General features: G+C 48.4%; 1 protein-coding gene across 8 annotated transcripts in view; it reads left to right on the top strand.

The window, feature by feature from the left end:
* The window catches only part of PASD1 (PAS domain containing repressor 1), a 47,045-nt gene that overhangs the window by 18,641 nt on the left and 6,050 nt on the right, over positions 1–22,354 (top strand). For 5 of the 8 annotated variants that reach the window (XR_014885021.1, XR_014885020.1, XR_014885019.1 and 2 more), the window contains exons 2-17: positions 2,555–2,646; positions 4,101–4,157; positions 5,395–5,549; positions 5,794–5,885; positions 7,420–7,509; positions 8,482–8,602; positions 9,315–9,428; positions 10,294–10,412; positions 11,151–11,233; positions 14,121–14,227; positions 16,271–16,418; positions 19,023–19,104; positions 20,219–20,342; positions 20,557–20,654; positions 21,104–21,178; positions 21,597–21,755. Coding sequence is in view for 5 of the 8 variants with exons in the window: in XM_085230766.1 (XP_085086892.1) it covers positions 4,126–4,157; positions 5,395–5,549; positions 5,794–5,885; positions 7,420–7,509; positions 8,482–8,602; positions 9,315–9,428; positions 10,294–10,412; positions 11,151–11,233; positions 14,121–14,227; positions 16,271–16,418; positions 19,023–19,104; positions 20,219–20,342; positions 20,557–20,654; positions 21,104–21,178; positions 21,597–21,755 (1,599 nt within the window). In the remaining 3 variants the exon portion in view is untranslated. Of the gene's footprint in view, positions 1–2,554; positions 2,647–4,100; positions 4,158–5,394; positions 5,550–5,793; positions 5,886–7,419; positions 7,510–8,481; positions 8,603–9,314; positions 9,429–10,293; positions 10,413–11,150; positions 11,234–14,120; positions 14,228–16,270; positions 16,419–19,022; positions 19,105–20,218; positions 20,343–20,556; positions 20,655–21,103; positions 21,179–21,596; positions 21,756–22,354 lie in introns of those variants that run through there. The other 3 variants (XM_085230764.1, XM_085230765.1, XM_010715512.4) reach the window with 3 other exon arrangements.

Below are 22,354 nucleotides of genomic sequence, written 5' to 3'. Positions count from 1 at the left end.
GGTAAAGCAGCACTTCGGCTTTTGGGTGAGTCTGAGCAGCCCACTGTCTTGTTAAGACTGCTGTACTCCATTGCCCTTTCTGTAATCCTGGCAACAACCTTAAATATGGTGATATTTGAAAAGTCTGAAATACAGCTTGCCCGTAAAATGCTCCGAGCGTTGTTTGGGACACTCTGTGCAAGGAAAGAACAAATCTTTCCCTCTTCATAGGATGGATGCAACGATGGATGTGCATTTCTTGGTGGCAATACTGAGCATCACCTGCCATGGTGGCAGCACAGAAAAGGATGCTGGCAAGTACTACAGGTGTCCTCTCTTCACCTGTCCGGAGAGTTCAGGAGTCCTTCTCACCGACTGCTGCAGGAGAGGATTTTCAGGAGGCAATAAATAAATTTTGATCTGGTTAATACAGTTAAGGTCAAAGAGATTCTATCTGGAGCTATTTAAAATACTCTTAGCATGCAGACACACTGCTGTCAGTAGTGCTAAGTGCCTTACCTTGCTGAGGAGTGTATACAACCCTTATGAAACTATTCTTAAGTATTCTGGTTGCTATGTTTAGCACTGGCTCATAACAAGACAAAAAGCACTTAGCTAAATGTAGTCCTGAAGTTCTTAATCCGGCTAAGAATATTTTGTCCTTAGGTGTCTCTGCTGAGACTTTTAATAGCTCACCATCCTGCTGCATCATGCAAAAAGCTTCTCCGTGCATTTGAGCCTGTGACTTCTTTTATGGCCATTTATTTTGTCTGAGCCTGGGCTGGCACTGACCAGGGACATCGTTCATTCAGGAGAGATGCAGGCAGGCTCATCGCCCCTCACCTTTGTTGGCCACGCTCAGTGGGATGCAGAAGCTCTGCTGGAGACCAGGGAACTGGAGCCCTGCTCCTCACTTAGGCTTGGTGACACTAGCTAGATCCTGTCTGGTTCCTGGCAGCTTTCAGTTGTCAGATAGCCAATGGGCAAGACAACGGAGAGGTTTCTGTGCAGAGCTTTGTGCTCGAAACCCAGAATGAATCCTTTTGTTTGACTCAATTTTTGCGATGATGGTGGTGAGACACTGGAACAGGTTGCACAGAAGAGAGACTGTGGATGCCCCCTCCTTGGAAGCATTTGAGGCCAGGCTGGATGGTGCTGTGAGCAACCTGGTCTAGAGGGAGGTGTCCCTGTCTATAGTAGGGGGGTGGAACTAGATGATCTTAAATGTCCCTTCCAACCCAAACCATTCTATGATTCTGTGCTTAGGCCTGTGTATGAAAAATGTTTTCTGAAAAACTGTAATAAACCTGTTAGTGTAGATCCAGGTATTTTTTTAAATACAACTCACTGTTTTAAAAATAATATTCTTTTCAGCTGTATATATTTGAACTTAGTAAGAGTTAGAAAAACTTCAATGTGGGTCATCCTTCTGGAGGAGAAACAATGATATAATCTGGAAAAAATAGCACTGACCATGAGAAGCAGCAGTCAAGATAAGAATTTCAATTGTAATGTAGGTCAATAGGATAGCAAATAAGATCACATGTTCCTTTTGAACTGGGATAGGAGCTTGTAATTTGACCAGCATAGGGCTGCCATGAGACAAGGCAGAGTAGGGCTGCTGTACCTGAGCTCATTACGTAGCTGTTGTTCTCAGCTGCAGCCTCACCGAGGAGACCAGTCGTTGTGTAAGGTTTTCCCTGGAAGTTTGTGTTCTGAACTGAAAGTGACAACTTGGTGTCAGCTGCACAGTTTCCCGAATCTCTTATGGCTGAAACACTTGAAATGTTTATGCATTACTCTCATACTAATGCTATGTCAGGAGCTTCATTTCCCCTTCTAGGTAACATCTGCACTGCGCTGGATAAGCCCCTGTCACACAGTTTTCTCGAGCCAAGCAGACAGACTGACATATTCCTCTAAGCTGCAGTGAGCAGGAGTTTGGCCTGTTATTCCCCTACAAAGCCCTGTCCCCGTACCACTGGACAGGCTCCTGGTGGTTAGCAGTGGGTCGCACACAATGAGTTCTACCTCTGCCCTCTCCAGTGCCTGTCATGTGTATTGCACAGTGGCTCTTCGGGGTCTTCCTGGGCTCCTTTCCCTTTGAGGTGCTTTCATGGCTTTGAGAAGGGAGAAAGCTATTGCTTCTCCTTCGGGTTATCAGAAATGTAGGCATGTTTGCTTGGTCACTGTGGCTACAAGTACTGGTGATGTCAGCATTTTGCAGTGTCTTGAGCAGTCTAAAGGTAACAGAAGTGGTGATGAAGCTGTGACTCAAAGTAGGGCCTCAGGGGCATTAAAAGTTTGTTAAATTTGGAAGCACAGCGTTTGGCTCTGCTCGGTGAAGCTGTCAGGTATGGCCCCTCAGTTCCTCCAGCAGCAGCTGGGCAAGCAGATGCAGACAAACCAGCAGCCCCAGGTCTGGTCCCAGCACCAGGCCCCAGAGTGCTCACGGTCGCACCCGTGCACAATCCTCATCTGTGCCGTCATACTTCTTCAGCTTGCAGTCATTGCTGCTCTTTATGCTATGTCTTGTTTGCAACTCTGTTTTAACTCGATTTGCTTTTCCTTCCAGGATTAATTTTTCTCTGTCTCTATTTACATGGTGATAAGAAGTGTTAATCCCACTCCGTCAGTCTGGACTGATGAATCTGAGGAGTAGAGCAGGTAATGTTTCACTTGGCTGTTAGCTTGCAGTGACTCAGGCAGTGAGAACCACTCCCTCCACATGGAGTGCATTCACATTTGGGGACTGAAGAAGTCACACAGTTTCCTCTGCCCACGTCTCCTGCAAGGAGGGGATTCCTGGCCCCAGAGCAGGAGAGGGGAGGGTGACTGTGACAGAATCACAGAACCGTAAGAGTTGGAAGGGTCCTCTGGAGCTCCACATCCAATCCCCCTAAAGCAGTTCGCTACAGCAGTGGCACAGAAACGTGTCCCATTGAGTTTGAGTATCTCCAGAGAAGAAGACCCCCCACCCCTACAGGCAGCTGTGCCAGGGTTCTGCTCCCTCACGAGAAAGGAGTTCTTCCTTATGTTGGTGTGGAACTTCCCATATTGCAGTTTGTGCACTCTGCCCCTTGTCATGTCACTGGACCTTAGAGCCCAACTCCGTCCACTTGTCTCCTGCCCTTTAGATACCACGAGCAGCATCTTTGGCTTGTTCTCGGTTGTGGATGGTTTCATTTTGATTTACCAACCAGAGCCAGTGAGAACCAGCCCCCAGTGAAGAGATCACCCTCATTGTGCTGAATTTGCCATCATTGCATGGGTCTTGAAAGTACCACATCCTTCCTGGTAATTGGCCCCAACTGTTCTCACCTGCTGTGCTGCAGGAGCAGCTAGCATACACCACAGGCAGCAGCCCATGGTGACTGCTTGCAGGCTGGCCCTGGGGAGGCTGGCTCTCGTTCCCTTCTATTCCCTGGGTGATGCCAGCTAAGGAATGGCTCTAGCTTGAAGTGTTGGCTGTGAGTCCCCATGGTAGGACACAGCTGGAGGGGGGGTGGAGCCAACAGCAGGCGATGGCTGCAGGGCAGTTCGGGTGAACCTGTCTCATATTGTCCCTTGGATCATACCTTGCTGTTGCCTAATACTAATCCTGTGGATCAGCACAGCTTCCTCCTTCCTCCTATGCCCTTGCACCAGGATAGAAATCTCAGGTGCTTCTTAAGCACTGCAATGAACTTCAGCAGCCAGGCTGGCTCCCCCAGGCAGGCCAAACAGTGCTGCCTGGCCCAGACACCAAGATGAGGTCAGCTCTTACGTTTACTGGGAGAAGCTGGGCAGAAAGCAGGGCACTGGTTGGGCTCCCCATCCCTTGCGTTTCTCTGGCTCTATCAGGTGCTAGCTGGGCTTGCTTGGGACTGGGGCCATTTCACAGGGGGACTCCAAGGGCAGCCTGGGGGCTGCTGACTCTTTTCCAGTTTGGGCATATGGGTTTCACTCCTCAAACCTTTGGTCAGAATAAGCAAGAAACTAAGTAGTGGAAAGGAGGCTGGGGACGTAGATGATAAAACCATCCAGGAGGTCATAAGACACAAACCAGTAAGCTCTGTGATCTGACATCCTCAGAAAGATCAGGCAGTGTCTCAGTGAGTACTTCTGTCCTTTCCTTCCAGAGCCCTGCGTTGTGTAAACGAACTGATGGATGAAGATGAGAAGGACAGGGCAAAGAGGTATGAGGGGGTGCACGGAGCATGGGAGCTCTCCCAGGGAAGAGCTGTAAATGCTGTGTTGTGTGATGCTTGAAAAAGTACTTGGGACACTCATGTCAGAGGCAAAATTCTGTGGTTTTCAGGCCATGTACAGCAGACCACATACAATGTAATTATGTCAGCATTTTCAAGCTCAGTGCTCCTTGGATTATTGCCTTGCTCTCAGAATCTCATGTTATCCTATAGCTGTTTATCATCCCAGTGATTTTGTTGGCCTTAGCTGGGGCAGTGCTGCTTAGCACAGGGCAGAGCTGGTCTCCCTCCAGAGGAGCTTGGCTCTGTTTTAATTACTCATCAAACAGCAGTGCCAAAACAGAGAGGGCTGCTGCAAATGCCGTGTGTGAGAATCTCTGAATGCCAACCTGAATGTGAACAGGAATGCTTGCTGCATACCACCCTTGGTTGGGAGCACAGGAGCATGTATTGTCATGAATACGCTTGTAAAGAAAATTAATGACTGCTAGAAGGGGTTGTATGAAAATAGCATTATCTGAGCTATGAGCTTTGGAAAGAACGTTTTGGAAGAAACTGAATGGATTTACTTTCTTCCCTAATAAAACTCTAATAAAAGCATTCTTAAATTGCATTAATGCAAGCTGAAAACTAGTCTGTGGTTTCCTCAGCCAGACTCTTAACATGCCCAATTTCATAAGTCGTGCTGCTGCTACTGCAGATTTTCAAAACCAGATAGGAGAGCTTGTACTTGACTTTATTCTGCAGTCAAGTTGCCTCTGCACAGTGTTCTCTGGCAACAAGCTACTTCTGCAGTTACAGATCCAGGAAGGAGGCAGCCTTCTTGTTTTGACCTTTACGTGCTTGTATACTAAGTGCAAAGCAAGAATGGGCAAAAAGGCAGTGTGTGGTGCCAGGACTTTCTTACTGGAGAAATTTCACCTTTGTGTAGTCATCCCTGATTCTGAAAGAGTAAGAAATGCTGCAGAGATGGACGTAAGGAGGCTTAAATGCCTGTAAATGGTATTTGCTACTTGCAGGCATTGCTTGCTGACAGAGAGTTCAGTTCTGCTGCAAGGCTCCAAGCACCAACACTGCACTGACACCCAAGCCTAATTTTGTACAAGTGAGCAGTCCCAGCAGAAGCTCAGATTCCTGTATTTAAAGCATTTTGCTGAGATGGGGCCTTGTGCTGAGCTGCAGACCCTTCATTTTACTGAGTGACATTTACCTTTCTGTCATGCAGGGCATCACGCAACAAATCTGAAAAGAAGAGGAGAGACCAGTTCAATGTCCTCATTAAAGAGCTCTGCACAATGCTGCAGGGACACGGCCACCCTCTCAAGATGGACAAATCCACCATACTGCAGAGGACCATCGACTTCTTACAGAAACAGAAAGGTACTGAGGGCACATGCCTGCCCCAAATGTCCCCTCTTCCTTTTCTTGGTTTCTAATGTGTCTGCATTGTGATGATGTGAAAATGGAGTGTTGCAAGTAAGAAGGCTTTGTGCGGAGAATGATCTGAGGCTGATTCCTCTGAAAGCCTCTTAAAAGAAATTGTGTTACTTGAAAATGGAAAAAAAAAAAAAAAAGTCCCGGTGATTATGAGCAATGTTGCTTTTTTGATGCTTTTTTCTTCAAGAAATCACAGCACAGACAGAAGCCTGTGAGATTAGACAAGACTGGAAGCCTTCATTTCTTAGCAACGAGGAGTTCACCCAGTTGATGTTAGAGGTAAGAAGAAATTAAAGCCCCACAGATTAGTGAGAACTAATCAGTTCAGGGGAGTCGCTCAGAGATGCAGTTCCATTCACCTGTGGGTCCCCGTGTTAATGATTTCTCCTCTGCTGGCACATCTAATCCAAACCTGATAGAGACCAGCGTTGTGTTAAATGCTTTGCAGGCATAGAATTAAAAATATGACTGCTTCCCCTTAAAGAAAAAGGGCATTTCAATTTGAAATGAAGACCAGTTTGTCCCGTATTTGGCTCTAGAAACACCCAACGAGCCTGCGTTTTTCCTTTCTTAAGGATGCAGCTTTGGTTTTGTACTGCACATTCCTCTGGTGAGGACTTCTGTGCTGCTGCTCTTTACCCCACCAGAATCAGGGTGTATGCTGGGCTGTGCTGGGAGGTGCGGCAGTGTCTTCGTTACTCCTTTTCATCAGGATGCCATGACTCACCTCCCTGGAAAAGTCTGTTCGTTCTTTCTGGGAATTTCTTACCAAACAAGCCAGTTTGTTCCAGCTGAACCAAAACAAATTTCGCTCTTAGATGTGACAGGGGAGTGAGCCCTCTAATAACTTCTGGTGCGCTGGGTTGAGCTCATTGACCAGCTTAAATAAAGTTGGTGGTTCTACCCAGAGAGGGCTTATTTCTATGAAAAGCAAGGAGTCAGTGAGGTAGGGAGTGATTAGCTGCAGTGGACACTGCTGGGTGCTGCTTCTGCATGGCATCTCTGTATCCCTGCAAACTGGGCTGCAGAGCAGCCTAATGATGGCTTTAGAGGCTGGCTTTGTGCACGATGCTGGCTGCAGGTCAGATGACCAGGACCTTGGGAGTGTTACAGAACAGGGACAGAGCCTGGATCAGCAGCACAGGAAGGTGTTGTGAAGAGCCTTTCAAAGAAGAAAGCAGATGCAGAGACTGAGAAGACACAGAGAACATGAATTCCAGGCCATAGACCAAAATTGTGAAAAAGAGAGGGAAAACAAATTTTTGAATTGTCACGTCAATTGCCTAGAAAATGAGTGCTTTAAGCAAATTAAATAAGGCTTTAGATCTTGTCCCTAGTCTTGCCCTTTGATCTATGTCCATTAGTCGTGGATTGCTAAAAAACAGTATCCATCCATCTGTCCATCCATCCATCGTGCCGGTTCTGCTGTGATTATATCTAACATCTCCTTACACACTCATTAGTTAACTGTTGTGCAATTCAGAACACATAATGAAGTGACTGAAGTCACCAGGATTGTGTGGGTGTAGAAAATTTAACCACCACTGTCTTGCTTCATATAAAATAAGTACTGGGTGCAAAATAGAAGTCAATTTGGTATTAATGAGCAAATAAGAAAATATACAAAGAATGCTGAATTAAACAGCACCTTTTTTTTCCCCCCCACATTGAACTATCATTGCCATAAGGGATTTATGTTGGGTTTAGAATCCAACAGTCTAAAACCACGGAGTAATTTAGCCTATTTATTGTAGGAAGTTGCTCCGGTGTGTAATTCTTTTGTTTTCCTTTTGTCTCATCTTGTCTCATCTAGGCATTAGATGGCTTCCTCATCGCTCTTACCACCGATGGGATTATTATTTATGTATCTGATAGTGTCTCATCTCTGCTTGGGCACTTACCGGTAAGTTCTGACAATGCAGTGCATTGCAGGATGGCTCTCCTGCCTTAACGCAGCCCTGTCACTGCAGCCAAAGAGCCAGATGACTGTGAGTGATGGATAAACCCACAAACTCTTAGGAAGCTTCTCAGGAGCCTGTGGTTCTGTCTCAGGGTCTGCCATTTAGCTAAAAAATCTGTGTAGAATCACTGTCCTCGTAGCTCACCACCTGACTGCATGTCTGAAGAAGGATTGGGGTGGTGGTTATCCCACCAGGTATGTGGAAAACCTCATGTCTGTGTGCTGAAGCTCTTCTCAGACAATTTCAGGTGAAAATGTTTGCTCTTCTGATGGCATTGGGTTGTTCTTTTTTGAGCCCAGGGTTTTTAGTACCGAAAATGTTAGAGTTACCCATTTCTCTTGGGTGTGGAAGCTTCTGCTGGCTCCTCAAAAACATTTCTTGTTTTTATCTGGCATAGATTATGCTATGTGAGGACAAATTTGAGCCTGAGTATCCTAACCTGTCTGAACATCCTGATGTGCAGAGAAACAAATATGTGCTGACATTATGGAAGAACCCCTTTAGTCAGGACATGTGTGTTCATCAGCACCGGGGCACTTGCAGGACAAGTTAATTTTGCCAGTCAGCCTGAAAGGCCAGGGGAGGAGGTGAGCAGGAGCTGTCCCACTTCTGTCTCATGCTTCCAAAGGGAAAGGTTTCAGTTTTCAGTTTGAAATGATAAATGTGTTTCTGTGGTACCAGAACTCCTCCAGCTTGCATGTGGCTGAACTGAAGGGCAGCCTCAGGGGCCCGTTCAGCCTTCTGCAAATAGATGGCAGCCTGGGGGTAAGATAACCTAAGGGTGATATTCTGCCTTAGATCCTTGTGTTAAGAGTCTGTAGATTGGCAGCATCTGTGCTCCGCTGTAGGATGAAAGCATGTGTGGTTGTGTCAGCCTGTGCTGTTGAACATGACAAAGCATTCTTTTGCATCAGTCAGATTTGGTGGACCAAAATATATTAAACTTTCTGCCTGAGCGGGAGCAGAGCGAGGTGTACAAGCTCCTTTCTCCACATGTGCTCATGACAGAGCCCGTTGCAGCTGATTTTCTAAACGGTAAGCTCTTTGCTCATCTGTTGATGAAGGAGATTTGCCACAGGCAAACAGTTCCCAGAGGGAGCTCCCAGCTATTTAGTTCTCCCGTTTCCACTGCTGCTTTGCCTCTGTGAATATTCTGAGGTTTGATGCAGAACATCCGCTAATGTTCCTGCTTGCTGCCCATGCTCGGTTTGGACAGTGCGTACTTTACTCTTTGCTTTGGCTCACAGGACAGAGGGAAAGTGTCCTCATTAGGTATTTTTCCCAGAGTGGGAGTAAGCCTGTGAAAGGAGTTTGGGGTCTGGGGGAAGAATGAGGGCAGGAGAAATCCCAAAGTGATTTGGCAGGCTTGTTCTGTAGAAACTGGCATATTTCAGGACACTCGAGAAGCCCTCCGTGCAATGTAAGCAGCGGCCTTCCTATCTGAGCTGCCCACCTGGCTCTCTGCTCTTGGCTGCTGTCCTGCTCCCAGACTGTCCCCACTGTGCCAGGGGCAGCTGCCACTGACTTCAGCCCCAGCATAGCTGGGTACTGCACAGCCACAGGTACCACCACATGCATCCTAAAGCAGAGCCAGCTGATCGTTGCTTCCTTATCTGCTTGCTTGGGGCCATCTGAGGCATCTCAACAGTGGCAGGGTGGGTCTGAAAACATGGACACAGTTCATATATTAAGCATGCTGAAGTTCTGGTCATGTTGCTGATGTCTCCCTCTCTTTCTCTCTTTCCAGTGGAAAAGCAAGTAGAGTTTTGCTGCCATTTAGCGAGAGGCAGCTTAGATCCAAATGAACCTCTGACATACGAATATGTGAAATTTGTAGTGGATTTTAAATATTTTACTCATGGTAAGTAACATCTCCAGCCTACCGCTACTCCTTAGCCTCTCTCTTAATTTTGTGTTCTTCTGTAGCCACGTAAAGCCTTGTTTACGTGCTGAACAGGCTGTAGACAGCAGGGTTGGAGTGTGCTGTGGGTCTGTTAGAGGTTTTCATGTAAAGGAGCTGGGCAAGCTGCTGGTTAGAGAAGGGGCACCAGACCACCCCCCCTCCATTTGATTCACTGCCTGTTGTGGATCAGTCTACTGACTCAGTTAACTGGAGAAACACGTTGTTCTGTTTTACTTGTGACAACTGAGTGACACTTTTTAAAAAATGAAATAGTTTGAGCAGTTCATAAAATCTTGGCTGTCTCAAATTCTGAGCTTCAAAAAGGTGCTATTTCCTGCAAAGCAAACCTAAGAAAAGGAGAAATTTCTGGATTTCATGTGAAAATTTCGCTGGGGCCTTTTGGTCACCAAATTTTTTGTCATCCAGTCATGACTTCCTTTGTTTTGGAAAAAAAAAAAGGCTCAGGCCATGATAATGCAGTAGATCTTTCTATATCCTCTTGATTTGCAATTTGAGATTTTAAAGGGACACTTGCAAAACATGCACTGGGATTGAAGCAGAAATGCTAGCAAAGAGGCTGTAGCTGCGTACTGTGAGCAATCAGAGCCGACTTGTGATGCTTCCCTGCAAGCCAGGGGTAGGTGGTGCAGCCCTGTACAGCCTAAAGGACAATGCTTTGGATAACATCAGTGTATATCAGTGTGGCATCGTGGTGTGGGTAGGAGTTTGTTGCTTGGGTTTCATCAGTCACTGCACCTGTCCTGACATGAAAAGAAAAGTCTCCTTCCTTTTCTTCTTAAATAAATTGTCTGGTTGTGTCTAGTGCCTACACCCTCCTGTAATGGCTTTGAGTCAGCTATTGCACGAGCTTTCAGGTCAGCCACAGAGGAGCAGATTTGCCTCGTAGCGACAGTTCGTCTCGTCACACCACAGTTCTTAAAGGTGAGGGCTCTCCCAACTGCCTTACTCCTGCACTGGGTGGTGGTCTTTTCCAACCCTTATGTTCTGTGATTCTATGATCCACTGACACAGACTGGCCATGCTGAGGCCCTGGGAGCGGGAGGTGATGTTTATTTTGGAAAGAGTATGTGTAAAATGGGAGTTGCATTTGAGAAGAGGTGGCCATGTGATGGCAGCTTCAGGGCAGCAGGCTCAGCTAAACTGCTTGAAATGTTGGAGCTGCTGAAGGAATAGAGCCCGCTGCTCCTTTGTGTAAAAATGCCATCAGCACCTCGAGGCCCTGAGCACTGCAGTACGTGGTGGCTGTGTCCTGTGGCACAGTGCAGCAAGGACAGGGATGATGAGCAGAGGTGCTTTTCACTGCAGAGAGCACTGGCCAGGCCAGCTCGAGGCCAGGCCTGCTCTGCCATCCACCTGTCACTGCCAGTGTTCACACAAAATTGGGGAATTTCAGCTGCAGATGAGGCCCTCAGACTATTTATCTGAGCTCTGAGACTCAGCACAGGATAAATTGTTCAGCCGTTTTTCATCAGTTTCTGCCTCTATAAAACAAGGTTAATGCATTCTTTGGAGGAAGAGGAGCCAAGTGCTTTTAAAGCACTGTGTTTTGCTAGGGTTTGTTATATATCATATTATAAATGATGCATTCTTGGTCTTGAGAGAGGACTCCTTTTGTCATTGTGCAGAATTAAATGTCTGAAAGAGCCAACTGTTTTGCAGGAGCTCTGCAATGTTGAAGAGCCATGTGAAGAATTTACATCGAGGCATAGTTTGGAGTGGAAGTTTTTATTCTTGGACCACAGGTAAGAGATTTGGTCACTGAAGTATGAGCAAACCATAGTTTAAAAATAGAAATGTTTATGTTGCTTGAGATCCCAGGTAAAATAGCTGTAATTAAACTACACTACATAGATAATTATATTCCAAACTTACTTATCAAGCTTCCTTAAAAGCTTTGCCCTCTGTCATACTTAAGGTGGTTAAGAAACCACATAAGCAAAGGGTGACTGTCTAGAGAAAAGTCCAGCTTCACCAAGGCATTAAGTCACTGATGCTGAGCACCGTGAATTCTACTCCTTCTACAACTTAGCTCTTCTGCCCACCATCTGCAGCTCCCAAGTACCTGCTGGATGTTTTCCTGTATTGATAAACATTTGATTTCCACCCTGATAAGTGATGGAATTTAGAAAAAGCAGTGGATTAGGTAGTTTAATTGCAGATTTGCTTTTGACTGAATGCAATAGCGTAGGCATGCGGAATGAAGAAGTCTGGAATGACTTCTTTAAGCTAATTAATATAGGATTCATTTACTTTAGAAGAAGCCGGAGGGTTTTGTTCTCTCTTGCTTCTCTTCATTCAACATGAAAACATAAACACATTGCCAAACGCTGCCCTCTCCATTCTGCCACCCTTCGCAAGCTCTGCAAAGCGTCACCCCTGGTAGGTGAGGCTGGAGGAAATAAGTTGTACTGGAGAGGAGCGAAGGCTGCACATCTGGATCAGAGAGAGGGAATACAAATAGGGAACAGCGTGCATTGCTGCAGTAGGAACAATATGCTTTTGAAGTGCAGACAGCCCCGCTACTGCTGTGTGGGTTGGCACAGCCGGCTCGTTAGTCCTGTTGTTGGGATCTCAGTGCAGTGACTTTGTTAGACTTTAATTGGCCTGTCCAATGAAGCACACTTTCAGAATCAGGTGATTTAACAAGGATTCCTCAAAGAGCCCTAAGCCCCTTATGTCACTGTCTGAAGCAGTGAGCTGGCTCTCCAAAGGGCTGTGCCCAGAAGCTGCTGTGAATAAGGCAGGCAGGAGCTTCTTTGCAGCATATCAAAGAGCCTTTTGATGAATGAATCTAGGTTATGACTCAGAGAGGAAGCTCTGCGCCGGGCGCTTGCAGCCACTCCAGTCCCTTTGGGATCCAAGTGAGGAAACCATTGTTGCTGGGAGTGGATTAAGCTAACACAGACACTGAGATGGTTTGTGAAAGCACTGGACCCCAGAACCAGAAGGGAATCGTGTGGGCTGTCTCGTGTAATCAGTGCTTCAAACCTCTCCCCAGTGCACCCCCTAGGATGCTGTGAAATGTTGGGTGTTTTCCTGTTTCTTCCTTGGCTACATCAGCTCACAGAGCTTGGCCCTAGAGGCGTGCCCTCAGTAGAGCAGTGTGTGCCCGGGACCTTTCATATCATGGCCATGGCATGCATGGAGTCATGATGAATAGTACAGAAAGTACTCTACAGATCTGGTTAGATGTTACAGGAGGAACTGTTTTCTTGGTGTTTATATACACGCAGGTGAAGAAGAAAACCTCTGAACTTTGTTAACATTCTGCTTCTGTTCTTGGTTTTCCTTCCTATTACTAAAAGACTGCAAGGTCTGCTCTGGCCAGGCTGAAAGTTGGGTGCTGGTCTTAGGTCCTTAGGGCTGCTGACCCAGCCTCCAGCCCTGCGCTCAGAGCTTTACTGGAAAACAGTGCTTTCCATTTGCACAGCCAGCTGCAGGCCCCAAGGCTGGAAGTTATGCTAACAAGGCACTTCTAAAGGGTTCCACAAGCAAGCCAGCTCCTTGTCAAATGATAGATTAGGAGCATTTTGTGGTTGCTTTCTCATTTAAAGAAATCTGGCGAAAGTCATGGAAACATAATACTTCCCTGATCAGCTTAAATGTTTATCTGATGTGCATCTGAAAGGCATTATTGTCTTGAAGATAAGCATGTCGAGAGACACCGGCCAATCTGACAAAGAGACAGCAAGGGCACTTTAATAAATACATGTATTATCATAATTAACAGAAATCTGGGTCACATGAGGAAACGGAACACAGTGCTCTATGAAGAGTCCTTCACTCAGTAGGGCTGAATTGTGGCTGAGACCACTGTGTACTGAAGGCGCTGCGTCTAGAAATTAGAGTGTAGAAGCCTGGCTCTTGCAGACAGCTCCTCGTACTGGGCCAGGCCTGGCGGATCGCTTGGGCTCCGGAGCTCCTGCCGAGCCCTTGATCCTCGTGGCAGTGTGCTGCAGGCTGCTGCCCCATCCATACGGCCTTTTTCTCCCTCTCCCCTTTGAGCCGTTTGCTGCCAGGCTGCCCGCGGCTGTGGGGAAGCACTGTGCAGCCAGGACTCTGAGCGTCCCTTCAGGAATCCGAGGCAAGGAAGGGAGCGATCACAGACCTTTTCTGGCCTTCTGTACTTGAATAACCTTTGATGCCCCCAGAGGGATGAACGTGGAGCTGAGTCATTAGGAAAGACAGAGCAGGATTTCCCATTCATTTCCAGAAGCTTCTCGCTTACTTTTCCCTCTACAGTCACTACCCAGATGACATTTATATCCAACCTGCTGGAGAACTTTGCTGGGGCTCCGGGTTATTACGCACGCAAACATCCATAGCGTTTCTCAAGCCACGTCTCACGGGTGTGCTTAATGGATTGAGTCACTGCATACGCACATGCCCTCCCTACACCCACGTAATGAATAGGCTACGAAGCAGTAAACACACACCTTTTCATTTTCTCAGTTTTTGCCTCTTTATCTCCGTGTCTTTTTCTTGTATCTGTCAATTCATCACAGTATATGTGAAAATCTGCTCCTGAGTGGAGGTACCAGGCGGTGATCCGATGGCTTCAGTCATAGTGTTGCCCTGGTGTCAGAGTGCGGGTCTGTGCTCACCTCCTGCTCTTTGCTTCTTTCCTAGGGCTCCTCCTATTATAGGATACTTACCCTTTGAGGTGCTGGGAACGTCAGGGTATGACTACTACCACGCAGATGACCTGGAGCTTCTCGCTAGGTGCCATGAACACTGTAAGTCCATCCACAGTATGGCCATCTGTGATCTCACATGTTGCTCATGCAAAGCCTTTTGCTGTCATTGCAAAAAATGTCTCTGTCTGGGAAGGAAGGAAAAAAGGCTGTCTTAGCAGTGCCTCCCTGGGAGCCTGAATCTCTCAGCAGTCACTCAGGGACCCTCTGTCCCCTTGTATGAGGGCAGTCCTTGTCCTGGGGATGCTGTTGACTGTCACCCTTCCTGGGAATTTTCTGAGAGCCGGAAGGATCTAATGTCACCTGCCACCTGCCCTGGGCAGAGTGGAGCTGTGGAACAGGGAGAGGGCTCTTCTCCTTCCACCAGCAACATCTGTGGGCACAGAAAGAAGGCCGTGGGCTTTTAGCTCAGATTTTTCTCATTGTTGCATCATTGTGAAAGTTTGTCCAGTTCTGTCTGATGTGGGAACACCAGAGAATGTCCACAGCCTTGGTAGGCCAGCGCAGAAGGTGGCAGCAGACATGATGCAGTGCTCATTGGTGTGGATCTCCAGCCAGAAGGGTGCGAGAGGAGCTTTCTCCCAAAGACTGTATTTTTCCATTTTGTTGCACCCACTTCAGAGTCAGATGCTGAACAAGAATTGAGTCTTCCTGCTGGATTGAAGTGCCAAGAAATGAAATGTAATGATGCAATTCGTAAAATGCATCTTGGTTATCAGATTTTTTTTTTTGTTTTGAGAAACACTGCTTACAGGTTTCTTGTTGGACCAGCTTGCTTTTGTCTGTCTGCCACTGCTGTTTGGAAGGAGCTTACCAGGAGGGAGCAAAGCTGCCCCAGGCAGCAGGGCGGTGTGGGACCTGCCATGAGGTGCTGGCAGTGCGATGCCAGGGCTCCAAGCGGATCCATGACCCCCAGCACTCTTCAGCTCTCAGCTGCAATGCCCCAAACCTCTGCTACTGCCCCTCCACCATGAACACGTTTGAGATGCTAAAGAACCTAGAGAGAGTGGAGAAAATTACTTTCAGAGATAATCTGTTCATGGTTTATGTCTGTGCTTGCCACTGATCTGTCATTATATTCTAGATGCATGTTGCTCAGCACAACTGAAGAAATCTTTTAGCTTTACTGTTCAGACAGGTGAGGTCAGGTGCTGGTGAACGACTTCCAGGAGTTGCTTCAGGATGCCTTGGACAAGACCAAGTGCTGGGCAGGCAGCAGCACGGCACGTTAGCCAGAAGGCCTTCTCTAAATGCTCCTTCTGAAGCACATCCTCATTAATGGGATGGCTGAGAGAGACCGTCCTGGCAGTTAGCAAAGCAGAGTTTGTAAGAGTGCCCATGTCCCTGTGGCTGGACAGGCTCCTGGCTGGCAGGTTGGTTGCCATGGGCTGGTATCCCATCCCACCCGCTGTGAAGTGCAATGGGCTTGCTTCAACCACATTTTTATTTCACTTAGCGTTAATTATGAGTATTTTAAGTGAGCATGTTTCATTTTGTACTGCCAGCAGTATGGGAGCAATTAAAGTGGTTATTTAATGTAGTTTCCCTTGTTATGTTCCTGTTATATTACAGCACCTGTGATTTTTCTGGATATGCTCCAATATATACTCCAGTAGTCTGTTGCATTCAGGGCAGCTCTTACAGCTCTCAGCGTGACTCCTAATTTCCACCACCATATTATTTGTGCCATTATTAGGATCGAGCCCACCATCTCTGAAATACATCTTCATCTATTTCTGAAAGGCCAATACTTTGTTTAAAGGATATCACTTCTGCTTGTTACTCTCAGAGAAGCCCACTAATTAGTTGTAGAAATATAACCAGTTATAAAGTTATGCCAATTAGTAGTTACAAGAAAAATTTCTGAATATTAAAGTGCACTCTTGTGGAAGTTGCGGAAGTTGATAGCGGGAAAGAACCCAAAGGAAAGCTGTTGCGTGGCTGTGTGTCTGTCATGCTTATAAAGCCACAAGAACAGCATTAGTATGGTAGCAAGGCTGGGGCTGAGCATTTCTTCTCATCACCTTTGCACCTTGAGCTTTCTGTAGGTCATTTGCTATAATGTGCTTTCCTTTTGTTTACCAGTGATGCAATTTGGAAAAGGCAAGTCATGTTACTACCGGTTCCTGACCAAGGGCCAGCAGTGGATCTGGCTGCAGACACACTACTACATCACCTACCACCAGTGGAATTCCAAGCCTGAGTTCATCGTGTGCACTCACCTGGTAGTTAGGTAGGAGCAAGCACCAAGCACTTTAAAATATGTGTTCCATGTCCTGGTCCATTATGTTTTCCAGTCCTGTTTTGTGTAAGCCAAATATTTGCTGCGTGCATTGGCATGCTAAGTGGCATGCAATTGTAGAAAGCTATTACAACAGGGAACCTGGGGAAAAGCATCATGTGTTTTCACCACGTTTTGGCAGCTGGGCCTGAAAGCCACCACTGTTCATGTCCATCAGAGTGACACCAGCAATGACGTGGCAGGACAAGGAGCTGAAGCTTTAACAGTCAGATGACTCTGTGGGTGTAAATGGTAGATTGTAAATTTACCAAATGTAAATTGGTTGCAGAGCTGCTCTCCATCATATTTGAAAAGTCATGGCTGTCAGGTGAGGTCTCGGATGACTGGAGGAAGGGTCACATCACTCCCACTTATAAGAAAGGGAGCAAGGAGGACCCGGGGAACCTCTGTACTTGGGAAGATCACGGAACAGATCCTCCTGGCCAGCACAGTTTCACCAGGGGAAGATCATGCTTAACCGATCTGGTAGCCTTCTGTGATGGAGTGACGGCATCGGTGGACAAGGGAAAGGCGACCGATGTCATTTACCTGGAGTTGAGCAAGGCCTTTGACACGGTCCCCCACCACATCCTTATCTCCAGATTGGAGGGATGTGGATTTGATAGGTGGATAAGGAATTGGTTGAAAGGCTGCAGACAGAGGATGGTGATCAATGGCTCTATGTCCAGGTGGAGGCCAGTAACGAGCTGTGTCCCCCAGGGCTCTGTCTTGGGACCGGTGCTCTGTAACAACTTTATCAGTGACATCGATGACGGAATCGAGTGCACCCTCAGCAAGTTTGCTGACAACACCAACCTGAGTGGTGCGGTTGTCACGACGGAAGGAAGGGAATCCATTCAGAGGGACCTCGAGAGGCTGGAAAGGTGGGCCCAGGTGAACCTAATGAGGTTCAACACAGCAAAGTGCAGAGTTTTGCACTTGGTCTGGAGGAATCCCAGGCATCCATACAGACTGGAAGGAGCGGTCCTTGAGAGCAGCCCTGCAGAGAAGGACCTGGGGGTCCTGATGGGTGAAAACCTGAACATGAGCCAGCAGTGTGCTCTTGCAGCTCGGAAAGCAAATGGTATCCTGGGCTCCATCAGAAGAGGGGTGGGCAGCAGGGACAGGGAGGTGATTGTCCCCCACTACTCTGCTCTTGTGAGGCCCCATCTGCAGTGCTGTGTCCAGGTCTGGAGCCCCCAGTACAAGAAAGACAGGGAGCTGTTGGAGAGGGTCCAGAGCAGAGCCACAAAGATGATCAGATGACCCTCTACAAAGACAGGCTGAGGGAGCTGGGCTTGTTCAGCCTGGCGAAAAGGAGGCTGCGGGGTGACCTCATTGCAGCCTTTCAGTACCTAAAGGGAGCCTACAAACAGGAGGGGAGTCAACTCTTTGAAAGGGGAGATAACAGCAGGACAAGGGAAAATGGTTTGAAGTTGAGGGAAGGGAGATTTAGGTTGGATGTCAGGGGGAAGTTCTTTACTGTGAGAGTGGTGAGGTGTGGAACAGCTGCCCAGAGAGCCTGTGGATGCCCGTCCATCCCTGGAGGTGTTTAATGCCAGGCTGGATGGGGCGCTGGGCAGCCTGGTCTGGTGTTAAATGTGGAGGTTGGTGGCCCTGCATGTGGCAGGGGGATGGAGCTTCGTGATCCTGGAGGTCCCTTCCAACCCTGGCCATTCTGCGATTCTGTGTGAAATGGGGTGATACAACTCCTACCAAACCTTTGCACAAAGCATTATGTACTCAGGCAGGAAGGTGGCTGCTGTCCTGCTGGCCACGTTCCTTGCCCATGGCAGCTCCCAGGTGCCCTGCAGTGCGCTTGGCTGCAGGCTTGGTGGCAGAGCTGGGCTGGAACAAGCTGAGCTGTGCGAGGGACCTGCTGCCTCCCACTGTCAGCACACAGCAGTGCTCAGAGCACAGGTGTATTTGCTGAAGGGATTGAAGAAACAGCAGTGTTCTGATTTGATCTGTTAACTGGAGTCAGGTTGTTGCACACCTTTCCTAAAGAATCCATTTCCTTGGGAATCAAGTTGTTGTGATTTTTTCTTTTCCGCTCCCCCTTTTCCTTTCAAACATTTGGAAGAAAAAGCACAAATGAACTGGAAATCTTTTCCCACGTTCAGACTGAGGGCACCCTACACCAGTACACAGGTGTCAGTGGTTGAGACGCTGGTATAAACTACACACAGAGTGCTATTTTAAACACACATCAGATAGAGCAATTGCTTTAGGCTGCATTGCTTCTGCCATGCTTCAGGCAGTTGAGCTGTGCTTCAGGCCCTGAATTTATTGTGCAGGGACCCACACTGCTGTAAGTAAGCTCAGCTCAGCAGTGCCTCTTGCTCCCCACAAAGGTTTCACCCGTTCACATTTCGGGAGTCCTAATTCTGACACCACAACTGCTCAGAGCCCTTACATCGTTCTCTCCAATATATCCCAGGGTGAATCATGCAGCATTGTTTGCTGTAAATATAGTTTAAGAGGAGAAATAGTAAGGGGAGCAAAAACAGACTTTTAGAGGCACAATGATTTAATTTTGTTTATTGTTTTTATTAGTTATGCAGAAGTCCGAGCTGAAAAAAGGCGAGATCTTGGCCTTGAAGAGTCATCAATTGAACTGGCATCCTCTTCTGTAAAGGTACTGCGTCTCTTCACAGTTGAATGAAACAGAGCCACCTCTTATCAATCTTAGCAGGTTACCTGTTCTTCCTTCTCCCATATTCCCTTCTCCTTCCAAGTCTTTGCCAGGGCTATGACTCAAACAGGTGCTCAGGAGTCATACACTGCATGGCTCTAAGCTACCCCTTCTTGATGCAGGCGTGCAGCTGCAAATCCAGCGTTTGCGTTGCCACTGCTCAGCTTTTCCATGTCCTTCTGAGTGCGGCAGTACCGCCATGCACCTGTTTGGTTCATGCCAGCGTGGCACCAATACTCAGACAAAGTTGGAAGTACAGGGAAAACAATGCGTTGGTTCTTATTCCAGATTTCAGCTCTCTTTACACCATTGTCCAGGAATGTGACCAGAGCAGTAATTTTCACGGCTTGAATCAATTTGGCATCCCAACATGCCTGCCCAATTAACAAGGTCATTTCAATTCCTTTTAAATTCCTCCTCTCAATAGTTTACAGATAAGACCGGAAATCAAAGCCACTCTGTGAGGATTGTTGTGTAATTATCATTCCATTAGCCTCACTACTCTTCAGCCATTATTTTATAGAAGTTATTTACAGGATGCTCTGTGGGCACTGTCCCAGAGGCCTTTTGTGCTGGAGCAGAGGCCATCTTGCTAGCAGCTATTCTCACTACAGCACTGCTATAATTTTGCCCTTCCCATATGATAGCAGTGATGTTTTTCTGCAGCCATGAAGCTACAGCTGCTGGTGCAAGGCAGTGGGAGGAGCAGTAGGACAGTTGCACCCATTGCTTGCTCTTGGGGAAAGGAGTGGGGAGCTCCTGGGGAGGCATGGGGAGGGTGGCAGCACGGACAGCATGGTCAGCACATCCTGCAGTGAAACAGTCATGCTGTGTGCTGTTAGCCATAAACCAGCTGCCACCTGTCGTTTTGGTGACAGCTCCAGAGCCACACAAATGCACTAGGTTTGGCTATTCTCACTGGGATATATGGGTTGGGAGGGTAAAGTCATCAGGATGACCACCAAGAGAGAGCCTAGGGTCAGCTGGAGGGGGCTGGCAGCACCCATCCTGTTATTTCCCCCCCAACACCTCCTGGCATGTGCTTCTCTCCCTGCAGAGCCACGGCAGCTACCTAGAGGTGGGCCGCTGCGGCAGCAGCCAAGATGCCAGCCGGGAGGGAATGTCGCTGTCGTCCCACAGCTCCCGCCGCTCCTCTCACACCGCGCTCTCCGACACTGCCTGTAGGTGCCCGGTTCGGTGGGGGAGTGAGGGGCAGGGCACCCTCCCAGCTCTGGGCTCGGGTGAGGGGCTTCCACCAGCTGGGACTGAGTCAGTGAGAGGTGCTCAGCTTCAGCACTGAACGCTGTGGTGCTGTGTCCCGCATCGGCCTCGTGGGAGCAGGGGTGGCTGGGCGCAGCTCTGCTGCAGTGTGACAGCAAAGCGTCTCTTTTCCAGCCACCTCGTCCATGCGACACACCGACACCAGCACTTCCACCCGGCCGGCGGTGCCAGAGAAGGCAGCCCTGCGGCTGGCGGCGGCTGGAAGCGCTCAGGTCGGTGCAGGGAGGGAGCAGATGGCGGGCCTTGGTCTGACTCTTGGAGGGGTTTGATCCTCAGCTCTGGGTGTGTGGGGCCAGGGCTGGGATTTCCTGGGGCCATGGCAGAGGTGAAGAGAGCTGGAGGCAGTGCAGCCATCTGCTGTCTTGGGGTTCGTTGTTCCTCCAGGCCAAGTTCTATCTCCTCAGGCATCTCTTGGGTCTGCACGTATTAAAAGCTTTTTGTCCAGACATAGGTGGTGACACTGAGGGTTTGCTATCAATTAGCAGCAGGCATATAGGAGCTCATTCTCCCTTGTTTCTCATCCTCAGTCTATGCGTGAAGCTTTCAGGCTTCCCACACTTGTTTCATCACCAGGGCTGTGTGGCCAGCAGCAGCTCGTACCATGCCCACTCAGCACTAGAGGTGCTGGAGACTTCCAATAAAGCAAAGTTTTCATTTTTAGGCCATAGCAACGCCTCCAGCCACGGGTGAACACCTCCCTCAGCAGCCGGCGGTCCCCTCCCAGCAGGCTGTGCTGGTACGTGGTGTGATGCAGCCCCTGCCCCAAGCTGGGTGGGAGGGAAGGGTTTGTGCTGGGGCTGTGTGATAAGCATGAGGGCTGAGCCCTTGCCCCCAGCCAAGCTGGGATGCTGAAAGCATAGGTTAAAGGAAGGCTCAGACCTGTCAAACCACTTGGGGCTGCTGAAGGCTCATCTGTGTTGTTAGCAACTGGCACAGACTGATAAAACACAACAGTGTTACGGACCTGACAGAAGAAGGGGGTGATGTGACAGATCTGAGATAGGCCAAAAAAAGAAGAGAGAGACAAAAAAAATGACAATTATAAATCATAGCTAGTCTGGTATTCCAGTAACCTGCCTGCCTTGTATAAAAGCATCACAATGAATGGGTGCAATGGGACCGTCCCAAGCCAATGCTCTCTCTCTGCCCTGCAGCCCGTGTACCACTTCCCAGCCCCCCTGGGCATGATGCACCAGCTGAAGGAGCAGCTGGAGGAGAGGACACGCATTCTGCAAGCTGACATCAAAACGCAGCAGGAAGAGCTGCACGTCATCAAGGAGCAGCTCCAGCTGGTGCAGGACTCCAACCTGCAGGTACCACTTCTCTGGCCCCAGAGTGTGCTTTTCCTTGGAGCGTGCAGGTCTGTGACAGTTATCTGCAGCATAAGCATTTGGAAATGAGCTCTGGATGCACAGTGTGGTCTCAGTTGTGGGGGTGGCTGGCAAGGTGTCTCCTGAGGGGTAGCTGCCATCGGTGGCTGCTTAATGATAAAGAGTCATGATTTAGGAAAACAATCCCAAGGAAGGGGTCAGGTTGGTCAGAACTCACCCTGCACGGTGATCCCAGTGATTAATGCCATTTGTACCATCCCACAACGTGTGACAGGGATAACAGCACCAGACAGTTGTGGTCTGAATATCTGAGCAGACACCGACGTGGTTGCCCATCCCCACAGCTCACTGTGCTGCCGGCTTTGCAGGCGCGGTGCCCACGTGCTGACAGAGGCCTGCTAGGGGCAGGAGGTCTCCCAGCAGCAAGGAGCCCAGCAGAGCTCCTTGGGGCCCTGCCAGCTGCACCCCTCAGCACGGGGCGGGAGCCTACAGAACCCCTATTTTCTAGCAAAGCCGAAGCACCATCTAGTGGCAGTTGCCCAGCAAGGGCTGTCTTGTATCCCTTCCCGATGTGTAACGCA

This window comes from Meleagris gallopavo, chromosome 9, assembly GCF_905368555.1.
Source record: "Meleagris gallopavo chromosome 9, MGAL_WU_HG_1.1, whole genome shotgun sequence".
NCBI classification, from domain to species: domain Eukaryota; kingdom Metazoa; phylum Chordata; class Aves; order Galliformes; family Phasianidae; genus Meleagris; species Meleagris gallopavo.
This window is presented reverse-complemented; position numbering and strand designations above follow the sequence as displayed.